Source organism: Pteropus alecto, unplaced genomic scaffold (assembly GCF_000325575.1).
Source record: "Pteropus alecto unplaced genomic scaffold, ASM32557v1 scaffold25, whole genome shotgun sequence".
NCBI classification, from domain to species: Eukaryota; Metazoa; Chordata; class Mammalia; order Chiroptera; family Pteropodidae; genus Pteropus; species Pteropus alecto.
The window spans coordinates 29,284,108-29,307,194 of NW_006441955.1; the positions used below are offsets into that span (position 1 = coordinate 29,284,108).

General features: G+C 30.2%; 1 protein-coding gene and 1 pseudogene across 3 annotated transcripts in view; both read left to right on the forward strand.

Annotated features, from left to right (window-relative positions):
* The window catches only part of PRKACB (protein kinase cAMP-activated catalytic subunit beta), a 109,683-nt gene that overhangs the window by 68,305 nt on the left and 18,291 nt on the right, over positions 1-23,087 (forward strand). For all 3 annotated transcript variants that reach the window (XM_025052068.1, XM_006919355.2, XM_006919354.3), the window contains 7 exons: positions 5,652-5,713; positions 7,835-7,963; positions 13,715-13,813; positions 14,836-14,918; positions 17,485-17,611; positions 18,526-18,621; positions 21,702-21,824. In XM_025052068.1, coding sequence (XP_024907836.1) covers positions 5,652-5,713; positions 7,835-7,963; positions 13,715-13,813; positions 14,836-14,918; positions 17,485-17,611; positions 18,526-18,621; positions 21,702-21,824 — 719 coding nt within the window. The remainder of the gene's footprint in view (positions 1-5,651; positions 5,714-7,834; positions 7,964-13,714; positions 13,814-14,835; positions 14,919-17,484; positions 17,612-18,525; positions 18,622-21,701; positions 21,825-23,087) is intronic.
* On the forward strand, positions 20,486-20,604 carry LOC112485878 (annotated as a pseudogene).

Sequence of the window (23,087 nt, forward strand, 5' to 3'; positions counted from 1 at the left end):
CTAGATTTTCACTTTCTAAACGTTTTGGAAGGGATATTACTGTTCTGTTATTTGTTTATAGAACTTGGTGTTTTTGTATGTAATTTACCTCAGTTTCTGCCCTGTTTTATACTTTCTGATATACACTAAATAACTCTTAAATATCTTTATTAAGATAAAGGATGAAAATAATTTAATTACAAAGTGATTAGAGGGCCCATGAATTATAATCTGTTCAGTAAAAAAATTTTAAACTATTATTATAAAAAAGATACTATTAAGAAACATATATAATTCTTTTAGTACCTAGTATTTGCTTTTTCCTTAATAGAAAAATTTAGAGGAATAGCCCCTTCCATTATTCACTACATAGATAGCCATCAAGGATTAAAATATTTGGGCCTCTAACCTCCACGGTTATCCCTCCTTACTCCATCTGGCTCTCCTCTTCCTTAGCAAGTGGTCTTGCCTCCAGTATCCCAGAAGAAACAGAGTCTAGCAATTGTGGATAACTCAGTTTACTCTCCTTCCTTCTCACACGTTGACAAGCACCATCATATGAAACAATTACCTCCATTATTGGACACCTTCTTTCCTATACATTGTACCTCCCACTGCTGCTGTCCACTTAATACCCTATGCTGCAACAATTACAAGTCAGTTGCCATTTCCTGAATAAACCATGCTCCTTCCTCCAAGCCTTTTATACAAGATCATCCCAACCTATGTCTTCTTCCTCAATTCTATCTGCCAACGGAACTCTTTCCTGCAAGATTTAGCACAAATGCTGTGTCCTCTATAATGCCTTACCTTACTACCCAAGAATTTCCTCTTCGAAGCTTGCATAGCACCTTATAATTTCCTTAGTTATAGTCCTTGTCACATTTCATTATAATGGTTCATCTGCCTCCCCATTAACTTCTCATCTCCTTAATAGTGGAGATGTGTTTATTCTTTGTAGTGTTCCCAGAATCTAGCCCACTTTCTGGCACCACTGAACAATGCTCAATAAATGCTGTTGAAAAGATTGTTAAACCAGCACCAAGGAAGTGGCTTTCAGAAGGGAATTAACAAAGTGTTATAATTCAGAGTATCTTTCCTACAGTAAAGTTTCAAATAAATAACAAAAAGTCCAGAGATGGTATTATAATAGTTATAGGATGTGATTTCAATATGTGTTAATATTATTAGCTTTATTGCTATGAGGGGTTAAAGTCTTTGTTGTTGTTTTAAGGAGAATTGCAATGGTAATTGATTTTGGCACTAAACAGTAATTATTGATTTTATCACTTTACCATTTAATATTTAAATGTCCTTTTCAGTCATATATGTTCAGTCAAAGATGTTCAGTCAAATAATTGAGTTTCTACATTATTGTTTTATTTCTGTATATGATATTCTGGGGAAATGTGTATAGATGATTCATGCTATTATGCTGTTTATATGAGTGTCATTTAATCATTGTTTAATTTATTTTTTGGATACAAGCTTGCTCCTCTTCAGAAGTATCTGGTAGGCAACTACTTTTTAATTTAAAAAATGTTATTTTAAAAACTTTTTTATTGGTTATTTGCAAGTTAATGCTCCTCATAAAGTTATATTTTAATAAAGTATACTGATTTAATAAAACATTTTAGTTAATGAAGGAAATAGGTTTGTTTAGTTTTATGTTGAGTTTATAGAAATGATTTATATTGCAGTTTCTTGGGTGATATTTTAGAAACAACAAGTATAGCACTGTAAAGCAGTGGGAGTTGTGCAGGGTAGCAGAAGATAGATTAATACACATCACTTAAATTAGATAACCTAGGTTAATGAATGGTTTTTTGAAAGAAAATGTACTGTTGTAAGTTTTGAATAAAGCAGCTAATATTTTAATTGTGTATTTATCCTGGGAAGTTTATATTCTATTTTGTTCTAGATCGTTTCCCTTCTATTTTTCTGATATCCATTATAAAAGTTAAATAATGTTTTGCTTCTATTATAAAGAGGTGTAAAAGATGGAGGTGATATTTATTTCATTACAAAGAGATGGGAGAACTCAACGTCTGGAGTAGTTGTAATCTGTATAGTAATAATTTCCAAATTCTTATAAAATATGAATGAGAACCTTTTTAGAAAGCATTGGATAATGATATACTATAACTAACAACGTGCTATTTTTATAAGCAGTAATGTAGTTTACCTAACAGAACCACAAAATGCCTAATAAGTAAATGTACAAAATGTAATTAATGAAGCATTCTGCTTTATTGTAGAATTATCTGAATAACATGGAATAAAGATGTGCCATACTTGAATTTTTAATAAATTTTCCTATGTTTAAAATGAACCTTGTAATATAATTTTTAAACTATGTCCTGTGTATAAATATATTCAAACATATTTTGAAGGTGATAAGAATTGTTTTTTTAATGTACTTCTGGAAATGCATAAAAATTGTCATTTGTTTCTTTTTTCTTCATCTTGTGAATGTGGGTGAACATTCCTAGAAACCGACCTTGAGTGAACATATAGATTGCTTTGGTAGGCTCGTTTCTTTAGAATGCAGTGTGATACACTCTTTAAGTAATACAAACTGAAGAGAAAATACATTTATGTTTTTATATTTGTTCTGATCACTATAGAACAAAATATATGTGCAGAAAAATCTTTCATTGAGATATTTGTTTCTAAGGAGAGTTACTAATCACTGTTAGATGCTTTGTAGATAGGTACTTATGATCACGTAGATAAGAAGTGTTAGAGCCAACATTCTAGCTCTTGTGTGCCAACCTTCAAAACCTGTGGCTGTTTCAGGATATCACAGTGGTTTAAATCGTTAAATATAGATATGGCTTACATATTAGAATACAGCAAGAAAATGAAAAAATTGAGAACTTTAAGCATATGCTCTATAGGGAACTCTGGATTAAATGTATTGCAGTGTTTGAATTTGGCTGTCTCTCCCACCACTTATTTATTAATTAGCTGCCAGCACCTTATGTCAGTAGATATAAATTTTAAAAATAACCGTAGGAAAGCATTTATAAAGTTAAATTCACCACGGTCTAAAAATAATAAAATTCAAAGCAAATACATGTTTTTCTGGATTTCTTATTGTTTTAGAGTTATTCATAATCCAGCATGTGAAATATTTTACTTTTGTTGTCTATATTTATAAGATGTATATTTTGGTTAACTGATTTCTTATAGCATTAACTGTTCATTTTTGCATCTAAATAATGCACGTATAAGCTAGAGATTTCATTTGTATATATATACTTATGGGACAAAAAGTGCTTCAGGAGCAGAGTTTTCCTCATGGAACTCTTTAATCACATTATAATTAATGCTTATCTTTTACTCTAAAAGAGAATCTCTTTATTAATTTAAATAATTCACAAAATTTAATATCTTTTATTTATTCTCATTTCTGATAATTTTATATGACCTTTATGAGAACAGTGCTACTTGACAGTAAACTTAGAATATTGATGAGTACAGAGAATATTTCAAAGAATTTCCTAAATATCCTGTCAATGAATAAAATTAAGTAGTACCTGGAAATTTTCTTTCAACTTACCATCTTTGGCAAATAAATATTGCCAGTCCTTCCTTTGACCAGTTTCATTTTCTTAAACTCCAGATCCACTCTGCAGAAAGTGACAGAAGCTGAAACAGGATGTTAGGGATACTTTTTTTCTTTTTCTGATTGTCTTCCTTGTCTCCAAATTATCTATACTCTGGCAGGTATCTGGAGAGTTTATAATGTGACTTGATGTGCAAATTCTATAAATAGGTGATAAATTTTTTTCAAAAGAAATCAGAGGCATATTTTAGGACTACAAGTTGCTTCTTAAAAGCCACTGTTGTATTTAGCAATAAGTTATTTTTATTTTATAGCTGTCATTTCCAAGTCAATCCCATGTGTAGATATATCTATTCCATGCAAAAAAAAAAAATCTTACTTTTAAAACCACTCTTTTTCATTTGTAACTAGTATATTAACTTTTAAAAGTAGAATAACTTAAAACATCTTAAACTCAAAAAAAAGTAAGAATTTTCCACCCCCAAATCCACCTCCCAGGAGACATTAGACCGTATTTGTATAATCAGGTGAAGTTATTTGATTCCTTGTTTTAGTGGATGAGATTTTTATACAATGGGAGAATTCTAATTTTAAAAATTATTTTTCTCAAACTTTCTAAAATAGATATTTTGAAAGTATTTTAACAGCAAAATACAAATGACAGTTTATATAAAGTAGTAAAATAATGTCTTCAGAAATGCACACCCTTCTGTTACTTAAAAACTAATGTCTGCTCTTGGTGCCTGTCATCACTGTTTTTAAATTTCAAAAGTTTAGAATACCAGTAAACTTTTTGGTTAGTAGCAGTGTTTTGCCAACTGTACTTCACTAAGGATAAAGCAAAATAATTATGTGTGTCTTAAAATTCCTCACTTTAATACTACTACATTATTAGGTGATTAGATTAAAGACTTTGTGGGTCTCTCACTTCTACTTTTAAAATTCTTTCTTTCCATTATCATCATCACCACCATCATCATCGTCCCTATTAGAATTTTTGAAATAAATGCCAGTGTGCCACTCTTTGTTCATTTTATCTAGCCTTTTACTATTTGAACATTATTTAAATACTATTTTCTGCTATTTTCTTTTTATTTATAGATTCAAATATCAAAGAAATATTGGAAACTTTCTGAACAAAAAGTCTAAAATATTTATTTCTTATATAGTCAGGCTTTGCTCTCATATCTAACTATAGAAACAAAAATACATATTCTTAATGCTATTTTATCTCTGGAATTTTTTTTCTATTTGTTTTTAAACACTTGAAGTTTATAAACAAATCATTGTTAATTACTCTGTGGAAAGACAATGAAAAACAGGCATCTTTTAAAATGATTCATCATTTAACAAATGTAAAACTTCAAACCACAGCTCTGTAAAATAATGTGGCTGTTATTGAACACTATATAAACATAAAATTTTTAATTGCTTTACTTCAAGGTACATTTGAAATCAGTTATTTAGACATTTAGTTTTGCTCCAAATTTAGAATGAGATTTTTAAATGCTTGGGGTTTTTTGTTTGTTTGTGGTGTTTTATTCTTTTGTTTTCAAGTTTTTGTGGGTATTTTTTTCTATGGTAGTTTGTGGGGTTTTCTCTTTTCTCTCTCCTTTAGTAGAAACCACATATCTGATGACATAAATCATTATATCTAAAAATAGTCCTTTATCAAAATCAATTATTTTTGAAACTCCACAAATTAACAAGTTCACATTTTCCAGGTGTTTTAAATTCTTACATTTAAGGGCTCTGTTGTACTTTTAAACTATCACTGCTGATTTATTTACAATTAGTATTTTGTCCTAGATGGATTTCTAACTTGTTTACATTACTTTCACATATGTCTTCAGAAACAGTATTTTTATTTTTAGACCTGAAATAAATAAAGTGATCTCCATAAGAAAGATATTTGAGATTTTTAAAATTTGAGAAAATATTTGTTTCTTGTTGATAGAAACTAAATTGCTTTCTAGTGTATCATGGTTGTGAGTACACATTTTATGACAACCATAGTTGACAGAAGTCTGTGTTTTTAAAACAAATATATTTATATGTAATATAAATATTCTTACAAGACAATTTTTTTATATATTTTTAGTGAAAGAGTTTCTAGCTAAAGCCAAAGAAGACTTTTTAAAAAAGTGGGAAAATCCTGCTCAGGTAAGGAATTTAACTTTTTCTATGATTTAAATATCACGTGTTAAGTAAAATCATGATTTTTGCCTAAATAATTTAATAGTTAAAGAAACTTTAATTTTCAAGTAGCATTAATAAATGTAAGCTTAACGTGGGAATTTTTGCCATGTTTTGATTTTTTTCATTACTAATTTTTGCATACTTAAATTGGAGAAAGAACTAATGTCGAACATAAATTTTGATACTAATTCCATGCTGCTACAAACTCTCGATATTTTCTAATATTAGAGTAATTTTTACTTATGCCTAGGATAGCATATTTTTTTATCGTTATTAATTACAGTAAGGATTCTATTGGAGAGTTTCAAATTCTTAGTCACAAATACTTGGCTTTTGATAACATACCAACCCAGGGATCCTTTCATAAACATTTTGATGTGATAAGTGTTATATAATTTAAATACTTTAGATCTTAACTAAGATTTAAAAACTGTATATAAAAAGAGCCATCTATGCTTGCCAAAAAACCTCTTTTTGAAGTTATAAATAATTAAATTTAATGGTGGATTAAATCTTGAAAACCATCTTTTTAGCATAAAAATCTTTTACTTCAAATATTTTTTACTAAAAAATATTTAATTTTAAATAAATGTTATGTTTTATGAAAATGCCAACATTACCAACACTTAGAGCATGACCTATAATTTAAAATATAATTACTAGCGATTACAAAAAGTTAGACATTATCTAACATGAAACATTGAGGGAGGAAAGGAAGATGGCATATTTGTATGAAAAGCAATGACTGGCAAAAAAAATGATGTCCTATTGTCTATCGATGAAGTTTATTTTCATGATTTAGTTGGAAACTGTATTAAATATTTCAATCCATCTATGTTCATAAAACCAAAAATTAACTATTAATTCATAAAGTTAAATAATCCGATCAGAATTAGAAGGACTTTTTTCTTTCTGCATTGACATAGAATCTCATGGCAATTTAAAATTATTAGAAATTTGAAATTAAAATATGATGAAAACAAGTTTTATAAGTAGAAACTTAGAGTTGCTTGCTCCCTCTGTAATGATTCAACAAGAAGATAAGCTGTGTCTCCGGGGGCAAGGTTTGATTTGCAATAGAAACAAAGTCCAACTACAGTTGGACTTCAATACTTATTCCGATTCCTCACTTATACAAGAATCATATTGTATCGCATTTTTCTCAAGCTAAATACTGTACAGACTGGCCCTTGGAAATATATTTTTTAAGATTTTTCTGGAGATCTTTGTAATGAAAACCTATTAAACAAACGGGCCAGCAATTACTACTTACTACTATTTAGCACACAATTTGTTCCTAGTAATTTTCATTTTGTTGTGGCAGCAACAAATTCAACAGACTGATGCTTCCAATTCTTTGCTTCTATGCTATAGTCAAAGCCAAACAAAGATGTTTGCTTATAACAAAGCATCTATTCAAGGAGAAAAAAAGGCTGATTATTGTTCTGAGACTCTTGACTCCTGGTTATCTTTGTGGGAATGAGGAACTCTTTCCTTATTGTTACTATTTTAGGTAATACTGGGTTATTATAACATCAGAAAGAGAAAGCCATTGGGATCTCTCACACTGTTATTATCTAGTTCTATAAGCTCCTATAAAGGTGGAAATGAAGTTACATGGTGCTTTCTTCAGAGGTAACTGGTGAAAGGACTCTGATCCCTCAGCTTATCTGTTCATTAGAGTTATTTGCAAGTGCATTAAGAATGCGTGGCTTTCATGATTGTCTTTGTCAGTCTGCCTCTGGTCAGTTGGTAGTTATTAAAATACGAAATTAATTTATTAGAAGTCCAATATTAGGAATTCATAGTGAAATATGATCTTTAATACATCATCTGAGCCTCTTATTTCCTTCCATTATTATTATGCTTTGTTTTGCAATATAATTCTCTTTTCAAACATTAAATATTTTCTTATTCAAAGGGAAAAATAGAACCAATAACTTAGAATTTCAGTAGCCTTCACCATTTTTAAATGAATGGTTATAAATTAAATAAACTCTTCTTATCACTAAATTTATTATAGTTATTATAGTCTTATGAGAATTTCTAATTTTAAAGTTTATTTTATTTTTTGTGTATATGTAGAATAATGCTGGCTTGGAGGATTTTGAAAGGAAAAAAACCCTTGGAACAGGTTCATTTGGAAGAGTCATGTTGGTGAAACATAAAGCCACTGAACAGTATTATGCCATGAAGATCTTAGATAAGCAGAAGGTTAGTGTTTTTGTTGTTATTTACTTGAAGGGTAAACTTCAGTTTTATCAGCTAGATTATTAAATAGATACAATACAATGACTTAACCATTGACACCTTCAAATAATTTTATTGTTGCATTAATAAGAATTTGCATTATTATTATGACTATAGTTTTAATATATGAGTACATTATTTCAATAATTATATATAATAGGTATGTCTATGTTTATTAACAAAATATTGAATTCAACATGTAAAGAACAGGCATCTGTACGACGTTTTGCCTTGTGGGAAAACGCAGGAATAAATTACTTGATGCTTGGATGGAGGTTACAGAAATTTAGTGATTTTATTTTATGGCTTACTATAATTGACAGTACAAGCCCTCTTGTTTAACATAATTGAGTTTGCTTAATTCAAATGTCAGTTAAAGCCGGGAAAATTTGAAAACCTACACACTCTGAAAAATAACAAATCATGTTGTATATTTGAAACTAATAATGATGTTACATGTCAATTATATCAATAAAAATTTAAAAATAAGTTTTAAGTATTTATCACATATTGGTATATCTGAATTATTCATGCTTTAAATATAAAGATTCTATTTTCTTAGTAATTATGTATAATTAAGGGAAAGTAAAAGAAAAATGGCAAGTCTTGATATATTGTAGATATTCTGTTCCCAAGAATGACCTTTTGGCTTAATGGCATTTACCTAAGAAAATAAAGAAGAAACAGGCATGGTTACAGATAGTGGCTAGACTAATGCTGTCTAATAATATGAGCCCCATATGTAATTAAAACTTTTCTTGTAGCCTCATTTGTAAAAAGTAAAAAAATAGTTGAAATTAATGTTAATAGATTCTATTTACCCCAGTGTATCCAAAATACTACCATTACAGTACATAATTAATATAAAAATTACTGAGCTAGTTTACGTTCTTTTTTTCATACCAATTCTTCCAAACCTGATGTATATATTGCACTTATAGCACATCTCCATTCAGGTTAGCTACATTTCCAGTGTTAAGTAACCACATGTTGCTCGTGACTATCATTTTGTATGTATAGCACAGCATTAGACTGATCTGACATTCCAGTCCAACCTCTGCCTTAAAACAAAAACAAAACTAACCTCTAACATGAAATGACTTATTAAGTCTCTCTAAAATTAAATGCACACTATACACACATTTAATTGTGCATCTTTGTCTACTGCCTCCTTTCACGTAACTTTTCTAACCATGCTTCTTGAAAAAATAATTTAATCACTTATTCACTCACTTCCTCTTAATTATTTAACCCACAACAATCTAGCTGCCTTCTTGTTCATTTCCTACCTCCTGCTACTCCACTAAAATGCCTCTGCCAAGAGACACCAATCTAGTGACCTAATCACCAAGTCCATTGAACTCTTTTTTCTCATCTTATGTGACTTTTTTAGAGCCTGTGACTGTGCTGGCTACTCTTTAAAACTGTGTTGTCCCTGGACTTCTGGACCCCAATGTTCTTCTGATTATGCTCATGCCTCTTTAGGCTCTTCTTTTTTTATGTGCCTTTTCTTGTTTTGTTTTGTTTTATGTTTTTCCTCCTGTCTACTTTTTAAAGATTGCAAATCTCAAGCTCAGGACTATCCCCTCTTCTCTTTGTCATGTTCTGTACTCTCACCCTATGTGTTCTTATCCAAGCTTCGATTCATTTCAAACTCTTAATTTGTACACTCTGAGAGTGGAGCTCTCGAGATCAACAAGTCCTTGCCCTAATTTTCTATACGAGGCAATTGGGTCTCCAAGAGGGTGATTTGTATATTTGTTTTGCTGGCACAACAAAAATAAAATGCTTCAAATTTATATTTTTGATTAAATCTGTCATTAAAATGTTATTATATGGATAGTACCTAATATTTTATGGTATGTTTCCTAAGGAATTAATAAAATGTGCTTTAGTCTTAAAATATTAAAAGGATTACAGAAAGGATTTTAATGCTTTAAAATATTTAAAAAATAATTTTTAAATTCCTTTTTTGGTAAGACAGTGACTTGTTAAGTAAGTTATTAAGGCTACCTCAGGGATAAATCATGGCAAAAGAGTATTTCCTAGACGAATAGCTGCCATTTTAAGTCACTTCTCTGTGGCAGTGTTCTGGATCTATTTATAATTAGGACAAAACCTTTATATTCTGATTTTTTTCAAGTTTATTTACTTTAATTTGCTGAAGCTAACTATGAAAATAATACTCCATAATAACCTTTTATGTTAATAAAGTCACAAATCTTTCAATAAACTTTTTTTGGTTACTCCTATCTTAGGGTGTATGAGGTGGCGGGGGGCGGGGGTGGGCAGGAATCAAAATCAGTACAGAAATTAAGGGAAATCATATTTTCTTTATTCCACACCATGTGTGAAGCTTTGCTAGGCACTTTATATTTACTGTATCAGTGAATCTTTACAACTTTGTTTGCATTAATCCTTCTTTAAGCCAATAACCACTTTATTAAAGTAATTTTTTCAAAGTCAGCTAGTAAAATGAACCAAAAATTTGACCTAGGGTTGTCTGATTTCTATACCTATACTCCTTGTTAATTTTTCCTTTCAAATGTATTTGTTATCCCTGAGATACTTTCTACCACCACCTAATTCGTCTCTCACTAATGTTAACTGGGCTTTCACAGTAACATCTTAATTTTCACAACCCTAGAGTTTTCACCTTCTACTAATTCACTTTCCTCAGTGCCAACAAAGTTTTCTTATCATATGATATCACCTCACTGACTCACTCAAAAAGCTTCCTGATATTTATTAAGTAAAGTCATAACTCTGCAGCCTGCTTTCAAACCCTTCATAATTTTCTTCCAGACTCCACTGTTCCCCTACATGAAAGCCTTTTATCTCACACTATTCCCCTACATGTCCTCTGTGTTCTACTTCTCTATTTGAAACTTGACCCACACAACTATATAGTGCTATGCTGGGAAGGGTAGGAGTATATGTGATGATATATGGCCTATTTTCCTTATTAATAATTCTTCATGTTTGACTAAAAATCCAGTTGATAAGTAATCATTTATAAATACTTATGTGTGTGTGTGTGTGTGTGTGTGTATACATATATATATTTAAACCAGCAGAAGTATCAAGAAGTAAATATAAATGTTATATGAATTTTGGAAAATAAAACATGGACTAAACCTCCATGGGTGTACTTCTTAATTTTTCTCTGCCATTTAGGGATACTTCATTACCAAAATTTGAGAACCACTGTCCTAAGATATAGCCAACTGGAACTAGCACTCAGACTTACCTTTGTATATTTTCTCACTTCAGGTAATGGTTCTGGATATTAACCCTGACTGCACTGTCTCCTATTTTTCTCTAACCTTTGCTATCTATCCATCTTTAAGACCCAGCCGAACTCTCACCATTTAAAATAGATTATAAAAATAATATGCTCGACCTTTTACTTTGTGCCAGGCACTATGTTGTCACTTGACATGCATTATGCCACACAATCACTTTTAAAGCAGGTGTTATTATTATCAGCATTTTTTAGAAAAATCTAGGACTCCGAAAGATTATGTACTAGGCCTAATGTAAACACTTTCTCCTCTGAACACTTATGACATCATAACTCTCATTTAGCAATTGTTCATATGTTGCTATTCACATACTTATGCATCATATTTCCAAACAGATTTTATGTAGCATGCAAGCAGACACTCTCTTTATGTCTATCGCACTTATCATTATGCCTTATATGTGGCAGATATACACATTTAAAAGTAAGTTAGATTTTAATTAGTTAGTTTTTAATTAAGTTAATTTAAAAATTAAGCATATTTGCTTTGCTAGTTTATATATCCTGGATTCTTTTCCATTTTTAATTGTTATGCCCCCACATTACATAGTTGGCTTAGGGCTATAATGCAGAAAGCCTCTCTGTTGTAGTTTTCATTAATTTATTTCCAAGGTAACACATTGTCTATGCCTAACTAAAAACCTGCTATATCATAATACGCAAAAGTAAACACTGTGGTACATCCAGACAATGGAATGTTATTCAGCGCTAAAAAGAAATGAGCTATCAAGCCATGAAAACACATGGAGGAAACTTAAATACATATTATTAACTGAAAGAAACCAGTCTGAAAAGGCTATATACTATATGATTCCATCTCTATGACATTCTGGAAAATAAAAATCTATGGATACAATAAAAAGATAAGTGGTTGCCTCAAGTTAGTGGAGAGGGAAGGATGAATAGGTGGAGCACAGGATTTTTTGGGTAGTGTTAATATTCTTTTTGATAAGGTACATGTCATTATATATTTGTCCAAACCTATAGAATGTACAATACCAAGAGTGAACCCTCATGTAAACCATGGACTCCAGGTGATTATGATGCATCAGTATAAGTTCATTGATTGTAACATATGTACCACTCTGGTGAGAAGTGTTGATAATGAGGGAGGCTATGCATGTGTGGGGAAAAGAGATATATGGAAACTCTCTGTACCTGCTACTAAATTCTACTGTGAACCTGAAACTACTAAAAAAATAGTTCACTAAAAAAAAGTAAACACAAAGCAATAGTAATTCTCCAGGTAATGTTATGTAATTTATCATGATAAGTATGGACTAATTGGTTCTGTAACTAGTTAGAATGTACATTAGTAATCCAACCACTTCACGTTACAGATGGGGAAAAAAAAAAGGAAAAAAATCTGAGATCCTAAGAGTTGAAATAACTTCTCCCAAGTCACAAAACTGGTTGAATAGGACACCTAGATTAGAACATAGATCTTTTGATTCTTAGTCATTTATCCTTTGCTCAACATTATTTTTATACTATAATTTTATGTACTAAATACTGGATGGTGTTTTTAATTGCTTTTCTTATTCATATTCAACTTCTTGAACTCTATGACTACCCCACATTGACAATAAGACTCTATCAAGAAAGAATGCCACTTTTTAATGATTTACACACATATAGGACAATTATTTATATCTCCCAAGATATAAATATTTATATCTCCCAATTATTTATATCTCCCAAGATCCTAAGAAACCTTTTCTTAAATTAAAAGTAGAATAACTTGTGGGAGAGAATCATAGTCTCCATGAAGTCAGGATAAAGTGCTTTCCCCTGCCATGTACCTGATTGAGTAGACAATCCAGAGGAAGCTCGATTAATCTTAAATGACTTATTTGTTATAAGCAGTCTTTTTTTGCCATTATTTTGTGTGTCATCTCTTGTGGCTGTGCAAATTGAATTTTTAGGATTTGTTCTTGTATTTATTCATGTATTATGAAATGAACAGATTTTTCATTTTTACCTACTGTTTTTTAGTTATTGACTTTTCCTCAATCCTTAATTTCCTTGCTGATCTCCTGAAGATTTAAATCAATACCTACTTATTGCAGTGATTTGTGCCAGCTTCTTTAGCAGACTATTAGTCATTAGGAACTAAGTTCTTTCACATATTAATTTTTTTAAGTAATTTATCATGTGTTAATTCTTCTTAGCTCTTGCTTCTTTACTGAAAATCATAGTTGACCATCTTAAGACCAAGTTTTAAATCCTCTGTTAGGTTTTTCATTTGAATCTGATAAGCCTACTTGGTAGTTATTATTATGATCTTTATCCAGCTCTAGCAATTTCACTTAATCATTTTTATATGAAAGACATTTATTTAATTTTTTTCTTGTAAAATTATAGTAAAATTTTGTTAAAATATGTTTAATATATTTATCTCTCAATTACAGGTTGTTAAACTGAAACAAATAGAACATACTTTGAATGAGAAAAGAATATTACAGGCAGTGAATTTTCCTTTTCTTGTTCGACTGGAGTATTCTTTTAAGGTAAATTTTACTAATATTTAAATAAAATATTTTCAACCTTATATATTTTTTAAACTATAAAGCTATAATTTGATTCTAAACCAAATGATAAATCTAGAGAATATGAATGAACAAAAAAGTAATATATTTAGGTTTTATGTAATTAAATTGTGTTATACATATAACTTAGGTAACACGTGAAAAGGTTTTGGTTCTCCCTAGGGAATCTGTTAAAGGCAGTGTGTAATTTTTCATGCGATGTTATTATGAAATTAAATATTTTATCAAAATCCATAGTGATATCTTATTAAGGAATTTTTACATTTATGCTAATTAATACATTTACATACTTTTTTCTCTTGAACATTTTCTGCCACAATCTCACCATCTTCTTTCACTTAGTAATGTGTGCTCTAGTCTTTTCATTTATGTGAGGTAGAACAGTCTTTACCCCTCTAATCAACTGGCTCATAAACTTGCACAAGATTTATTCTCTCAGCTGGCAGCTTTTCGGTTCTTGCGAATGGTATTTGGCATCTATCTACAATACTGATTCGTATGAAACATTTTAATCTTTTTTCTTTTTTCCTCTTTTATTCTTTAAATCAAATAAAGACCTGTGAATTCTGAATGATGTTAAAAATCATTCATCTCTCTGACCTAATTTAGCACATAAAATCTAAATATTCTTACTAACTTTTTCAATTTGTTTTTAACCTAGTTGTTTTTTTACATACACAATAGCATTAAGTAATTGCTGCAATGTTTAATAATAGTTCAGGGGTTAAGTGTTTCTTACAAGAGCAGGAACAGCAAAAGTCCCATAATAAATCGTATCAAGAATACTGGGGGAAAAAATGAGTGCCAGTGTAGAAAAATTCAAATATTTTCTACTTATTCTCTATTTCCCACTGATAGTAATCTGTCAGATGGATTTTTAAATGTCTTTTTCTAATTAAACATGGTGTTGTCTTAAAATATTTTCTTGAGAAATAGTCTTGGTTCCATAATTTTGATTTCTTTATCCTTTTTATTTTTCATAGGATAATTCTAATTTATATATGGTTATGGAATATGTCCCTGGGGGTGAAATGTTTTCACATCTAAGAAGAATTGGAAGGTTCAGGTAACTAATACTTCACTCTCCCCAAACCTTACTGTGTGCTTGTTTTAAACCAAATTTTTAAGTTATTTTCAATTGGTAGATATTGTGAGAATCTATTATTACAAGAATTTCCAGAAAATGCAAAAATTAATTGAATTTAAACCTACCAGTATTTTTTGAACAAATATTAATTACATAACTTTAAGGAAGAGGTTTGTGTAAGGATGAAGATAAAAAAGGAATATATAGAAACAACAATAATGATATCATAGTGATGAGATTATAAAACTTGGTTTTGCTGTGTTGAGGTTTAAAAATATAAACATAATTTTTAAAGTTTTTACCTTATCATTAGGTTATTACTAATAAGGTCACGCAGTTATTAAAATGGATTATAGATTTCTGTTATTGTTACATGTGCGCAACAGTTTATAAACTACTACTGTTTACTAATAATCACTAATAGAATGAAGCTGAAACCAGAGCACGTCCAGCTTCATTCAGTACATTCATTATATATTGATGTAAGTAACATAAATATGAATCCAAACAGGACTGGTGATGGTCATTAGATTCATAAAAAGATGATAATAGACTTGGATTATCATGAAATTATATTCAGTAATGGGCCAACATTAGAGCTATATTAGAGCCTAAACCAAAATTTATTTGTTGACCTAATATGTAAAGGGCACCTAATATGTGTCAGGCACTGTGCTAATGTAAAGTGACTTCTGTTTATCTTTAATGATTTTCTTTCATCTCATGTTGTCCTCTCTCCTACCACCTCTTGTCCAAGCAACCTCAGAATCCTCATATTGCCCTATTGTAATTCAAAGTTTTACACTGAAGAACCTCACCTACACCTGCCTTCAAAAAACATATTTTGTCCATTTTCTATAATTACTAACTTCTTTCATTTGCAACTCCCCACACTTCTGTTTCTTTAATTCGACTTGCTACTAGTAGGAAAGCAACTCAACTGACATAATTCGCACTGAAACATTCTTTTCTAACCCTTAACACATATTTCAGATACACTTGAAAGGTTGCTAACTTCCATCTCAAAATCTTTAAGGCAGTTAGTCTACTGAATTATTGTTGAGCATGGCTCTAATAAGAATCAATGGAGTCATTATGGTTCTCTACTTAAACAGTATCTGTCTAGACTTTAAGCTGCTACAGCATTAAATCTTCCTGTAGAATATTTTTTTACACCTTTCAACAATTTGATTATAGATCTAAGTAATGTTTGTGTTCCTCCAGTCAAACACCAGTCTGTGGAAATAATATAAAATTCTGAGTGCGTTTTATATTTATGATGATAAATTTATATTTATTTGTAAGATGATAAGTGCATCTTAGATTTACAGATGCATGGAGAAAACAGGTCAGACATTTCCAAGGTGAAGGATAAATGACCAGGATGGTTCTTCTAATCTTGCTGTACAGTGTTCTCCTTGTTCCTTGTCATATGACACATAATATAGACTATTACAATGTTGGGATGATGCTAGAATTAAAAGGGTGTTATAAAATATTGCCCCCAGAATGTTTTTTCAAACATATTTATTCATTCAACAAATATTTACTGAGCACCTGATGTGTATCAGCCTAAGACTTAGGAAATATAGTGACAAGCAAAAGGAGCAACATATATAATCTTTTTTTGGAATCTATTTCTGGTGCTACTAGATCAAACTAATGCCAGCCATCTTGAGAGAGATTCTATTTATAGTTAACGTTGTTCACTGAAGACACAAATCTGAAAGTTATTGCAATTTGTCAGGCAGATTAGCAGAATTCAGTGTATACACTAGAAGATAAAATAGAAACTCAAAGTAAAAAGTCAGTATATCCTTTTGGAGTAATATTCAAAATGTGGCATCAAAATTACACTATCAGTTAATCTAATCTATGCATGCAAGAACTGTGTATATTTACACAAATATACAGTTTATAACTGTATTTAGTGTCTTTGTAAACTTGCATAGTAGATTTGAAATTTAGACACCAGGCTTGTATCTGTGGTTTCTGGTTGGGATTATGAGTGTCTTATTTTTCATTAATATTTTATGATGCTTTTTCTATAGTGAGCATATATCATTTTTATAATAGGAATAGTCTGGGCGAAATGGCATCAATCTGTAGATTATTGCAGTTAAAGAGCTCTGTATATACAATTCTTTAATAAGCACTTGAAATTTATGAGAATGTAGTTGAAACCTATCAACAGTAGCAATGGCCCTGATAGACAATCTAATTAGCACATTTGCTTTTCAATCAGACATAATTATGAAGACATCAGTTTCTTCTACTGTTGCCAATAATAATTTAAAATATGATGACAATTTGAAAGTTATATTTTTCTTTAACATATGCTGCCCACTAAGCATATGAAAGCATTATTTTAAGACAATTTAAAGATTTAGTAAATATTTGGAAACAAGATTTATTACATATGTTTAAAAGAAATTCGTTTTACTCCCAAAATACTTTAACCCCATATTATTTTTTGTGTGTAATTTACTAATTACTATATGTTAAACCATTTTACAGAAATTCAGTTTTTTTTTTTCCTTTGTAGTGAACCCCATGCACGGTTCTATGCAGCTCAGATAGTGCTGACATTTGAGTACCTTCATTCACTAGACCTCATCTACAGAGATCTAAAACCTGAAAATCTCCTAATTGACCACCAAGGTTATATCCAGGTATGACTTGAACACGTTATATATTATGTATTTGAGAAAATACTAGGTAAGAAGTTGTATACATTTAACAACTACCAATATTAGAATTTTTTTATTTGAGGGAGACAATTACTTCTTCCTAATAGTTTAAACTGAGCTAATAGTTCTGCTATTATTACAGGGACCAAAAAGTCCCATCAAGGATAGACCCTGTTTATATTCCCTATAATCTGTAGTTGTGAATAGAGCAAAGGCTCCTACATAAAGAAATAATAATAGCTAAATTTGGGAGCACTCATTTAGTGCCAGGCATTATTCTAAGCATTTTATATGTATCATTTCTTTTAATACTGATAACAAGTGTAAATATGTTGTTATTGTTATTTTAAGGCTGATGAAAATAAGGCACAGCAAGGTCACACAGGTGGAGTCAGAATTGAACACAGATAGTCTGTCCCTAGAGTCCATGCTTTTTAACATTATAATGCAACTGCCAAAAGAGCTCCAGCTCCCAATACTGGACTGACTGGTTACACTGGTTTCTTTCCATTTCTGCTATTAATAAAGTGGGAGCATCTCTTTTTACACAGTTATCAGTAGATTTTCCCAATGGTGTTTTTGCACTTCTGATGATGTAATTAATGGCACGGGACATGTTGGACTTAGGGAACACTTCTGTCACTGCTTCATTTTTATTAAAACAATTTTTTGGTTAATTTGTTTCTTTCTTTGAGTCAGGGAAACACTATTTAGCATGGGTTGTTTTAACTTGCATTCACTAAATAGTGACCTCATGGATTAGTCTCAATTATATTGACTTAATTTTTTTTTTCTGTTTTTAATTTCAACCCTGATTTTTAACTTTCAACTTAGATACAATGAGGACATTTATTGTGAAACAATAGATGTTCATGAGTATTTTTTTCCTTTTATAGGTCACAGACTTTGGGTTTGCCAAAAGAGTTAAAGGCAGAACTTGGACATTGTGTGGTACTCCAGAATATTTGGCTCCAGAAATAATCCTCAGCAAGGTATATTTATACTGTCATTATGTAAGCAGTAGAAATATAAGACATGCATCAGTGTGGACTTTTATGAAAAGTTTATTGATCTAAATTTACATTTTTATTTAATCTAAATTATGAATTATGAGTTTAAATCTGTGCATAATTACTAAAAAAGTTAGAGTCTACTACTAATCCAATAAATTCTGTCAATTTTAACTCTGAATCTAAGAGAAATAGTATGAATAAATTTGACATGTAGGTCCGTGTTTTGAAGCCAAAAGCATACATAGCCTTTTCATGATTATTTTTAATAATGGGAGGGTGGAGAAGCCTTGCTCTGAGTTATATTGAGAGGCAGATCTAAAGATGATATGCACTAGTTGTCGATTCTTCCTTTGTTTCAGCTTTACTACTTATATGAAAGAAATGTTTGTGAATTATATTTTTAATTTTAGTGTAAAAATGGGAATACTATAGTAATTGAATAGTTAAAGTTCTTATCGAAGACAGTTCTACTTCTCTAAATGTGGTGAGAGAAACTTGTAATTATATCTAAAAGGATGGTTTAACTTCTGTTTTTTTTTTTCTACTGCCATCCCTTGGTAGAGAAAGCTAGAAAGAAGAAATTAACAATAACCAGGCACAAATAGGAGCAAGGAAAGAGAAAAGGATAAGACACATGCCTCAACATTTACAAACTGAATACCTACTCTCTGAATAATTGAAATTTGGCTAACCTATCGAAGTGCTAGAATAAAATAAAAGATTTCTTTCAGCTTTCTCTCATCTTTTATAATTTAAATCTTTAACTTTTTAGTCTTTTATAAGCTAAATATCATTGCTGTTAACACATTTCTTCTTAACTACATTTAACAAATAATATGACAGAATAAGTGCCAAAACTTTAAAAATGTATATGTATTATAGAAATAATAGATGTTCATTGTACAAAACTTGGAAAATACAGAAAAATATAAACAATCAAAAAAACACTATAATTTCATCACACAAAGACAGCTTTAAAAAAAACACTTTAATATATTTTTTATGCATGTTATTATAGTTGAAATATAGTGAATATACAGTTTTGTGTTCAGCTTTTTCACTTAAATGATAAGCATGCAAACATTATTCTAATGGCTTATTTGCAAATGTAACTATAAAGTATATCACCATTCTTCTATTGTTGAATATTCAGATTGTTTCCTTTTTGAAAAAATTATAAATAACTGTGACAAATGTCTTTGTGCATAAAGCTTTTTCTGCATTTCAAATTATTTTTTTAGGATAGGTTTCTGGAAGTGGAAGTAGTGGGTTAAAGGGTATGAGCATTCTTAAGGCTCTTGGTACATATTGCCAAAGTGCTTTTCAAAAAGATTGTAACATTTTACACTTCTACTAGCAGTATATGAGAGTGCCTATTTCACCACACTCTCTTCAGCATTGGGTATTCTTATTTTTAAAATCATTACTAACTTAATAGGTAATAAATGATATTTTAAGTCTCATGTCTTTGATTATTAGATTTTTTAAATGCTTGTAGCCATTTGATATTTCTTTGTGTGTGTGAATAATTATTTCATGTCCTTTACCCATTTATTTATGGTAATTTAGTTTTTTAATTTTTTTTATTCTCTATACCTGGGTTATTAAAAAACCATCTCTCACATTTCTTATGAACAGTAGCACACAGTCTAAAACATAGAAATCAAAGTTTAATAAAAGGATCTGGTTCAACATTATGTGCTCTCATTATAATAAAAATAATGTAATGAATGATAGTACTAGTAAGTTAAATTAAAAGAGTTAAGCAAAATTGATGCCCATTTCTATTAGCAAAACAAAGTGCTAGTCATATTACTAGTCTCTCTCCCTATAAAAGAACACAGTCTACAGCCATGCCACCCTGAACACACCCGATCTCGTCTGATCTTGGAAGCTAAGCAGGGTCGGGCCCCGTTAGTTCTTGGATGGGAGACCACCTAGGAATAACAAGTGCTGCAGGCTTTAAAAAAAAAAAAATACAGAAGCAGAAATAAAGGAAATACTATATTATAGTATTATATGTTAGCTAATTGAAAACTAAGTAGTTTGTAAAGCTAAAATTTTGACAAAAAGTTGGAATGTGGGGAGGGATGAAGGTAATCAGAAGATACATTTGCAGGCAGACCAAAAGATCTGACAAGAACTCAGCTCATTCTTCTACATGATCGAGTTGTTTTTTCTTTCTTTTTTTTTTTCAGTCTTTTCTGCCAATTGACACTGATCATAGTTAACAAACTTTACGTAAACATGTTAATATTTTATTCTTTATTTTTTATAAATACTTCTATGTCATAATTTTAGTAAATTTAAGATGGAAAAATAACCCAATTGAAAATAACCTTAGCATTGTACATTTGGTTGATAGCACATTTTTTATACATGTTATTTTCTTTCATTTGATATAGTCCTCATAAAACCCCATAAATTAAATATCTTTTCTGTATACCTTTTAGATATGAGAAGCAAAACATTAGATAACTAAAGTATACTTAAATATTTACATTTATTAGCTTCCAAATTAAACTCTTAGCTTTCATAAGATCCTGTGAAGTGGATAGGATTATCCTTAGTATAGTTACCCTCCTAAAATCTAACAATATAGAATATTTGGTAGTCAACTCCACTATTTATTAGAAGTTCAACATCTACTATTTTATTTTGAAACTTTTAACATTCCTAGGTATTCTCTAGAAAACCTGATTCATAAGACTATAGACTTGGAATTGGCTTCCAGAGTTAATTTGGTCCAACTTCCTTCCTGTTGTTCAGCGACAACTAAATTATCCCAATTTAAATAGGAACTATTTTATTGTCTATAATCGTAATGATTTTAGGAAGATTTAATATTTCCTAATATCTAATTCCAATATATGGAAAGTCTCCCCTTTGTTCAGTTTAAACCTGACCTGATACATTTCGTTTATCTTTTTATTGCATTCTAAATAACTACTCTAACTGCTTTTAAAATTTTTTCATATGCTTGAAGATTATTTCGAAGTCATCTATGACTTCATTCTCTTCTGAGTGAATTAATTGACTTTTGGCATTTGTTTTCTAAGGGCTACAATAAGGCAGTGGATTGGTGGGCATTAGGAGTATTAATCTATGAAATGGCAGCTGGCTACCCCCCATTCTTTGCAGATCAACCAATTCAGATTTATGAAAAGATTGTTTCTGGAAAGGTAAGCAGTACATTTTATTATTCTATTATTCATTATTTCTGTGCATGAATTTTAAGTTTTATAGATTGAAACCATTTTATATCATTAAAATATTACCCTAAGTTTGGAAAAATAGGGAAATACCCATAGTTGCTGCCCTTGTACTTAGCATTCATTAAAAATAACAGCATAAATGGTAAATCATTGAAATCTCTTAAGAAAAAAGGGCAGTTTTACAAATTAGCAAAGTAGTAAAATGTTTTCCATTTTTAGTGTTTTTATCACTTGCATAACACAGGATCATAGCCCTAATTCTCAGTATTTCTTCAAATAAATAAAAATCGTTAGTTGTTTCATGTGGATATCTCCTTGGAGAGATGTTTTAGATGTTTTTTTTTTTTAATATGTGTTTGCTTTTCTAAAAGAGACTTCTTGTTTTAATTATGTCAAACACCCCAAAATGGAAAACAAATATATAATAGATATTTTTAAGATAGGAATTCATAGAAATAATATAAACAATCATTCATGTTGACTGTGATGATAATTGCCATTCATCTTTAGCAAATACGGAAATAGCTAATTTTTTTTGACCGTGAGTAGATTTACTGTTTATTCATTTTTGTTTTGTTTTGTTTGTATTTTGTGACCTTTTAAGGCAGAGATTAGCCTAATCAACCTAAAGAATCTGGAAGGAGATAGAGAAAAAGTCTCTATTTCTTTGTATCTCAGCCAGGTTCATAGTCTACATTTAGTGTGAAAGCTGATCTTCAGCATCAATGAACTTAAAGTTCACAATGTTAACTCTTCAGAAGGTAACCTAAATGTTCACAATCTAGTAATTTATCTATTTACCAAGACCAAAATGTAAATCATGAATGCTGCGTAGCTGGGCTGTAAGAATAAACAGACTCAATAAAATGAGTCTGTTTAGCCTCCCAAAATTCACATCTCCACACAGTATATTTCTTATCTCAGACTGGGATCACAAGATTTTCAGTTACACTTAACTGTATTTTATGGGAAAAGTTTTGTAAAAAAGTAAATGCCTCTCATAGATAAGGAAATTAAAGCCAGTTATTGAAAGTTTTACACTAAGATAATACAGAAAGGCAGAATGGAGTATTTATATTTTAAGTAATTAAGCATCACTGCTGTCCTCATTGCTTTTGTAGATCTCTAAGCTTCAGATTTCTTATGTTTGTAACTGTTTTCACTAAGCATAATATTAAAGTCACAGTAAAAGAACTTTTGAGATGAACAAAAGAAAATACCAAGAAAAAT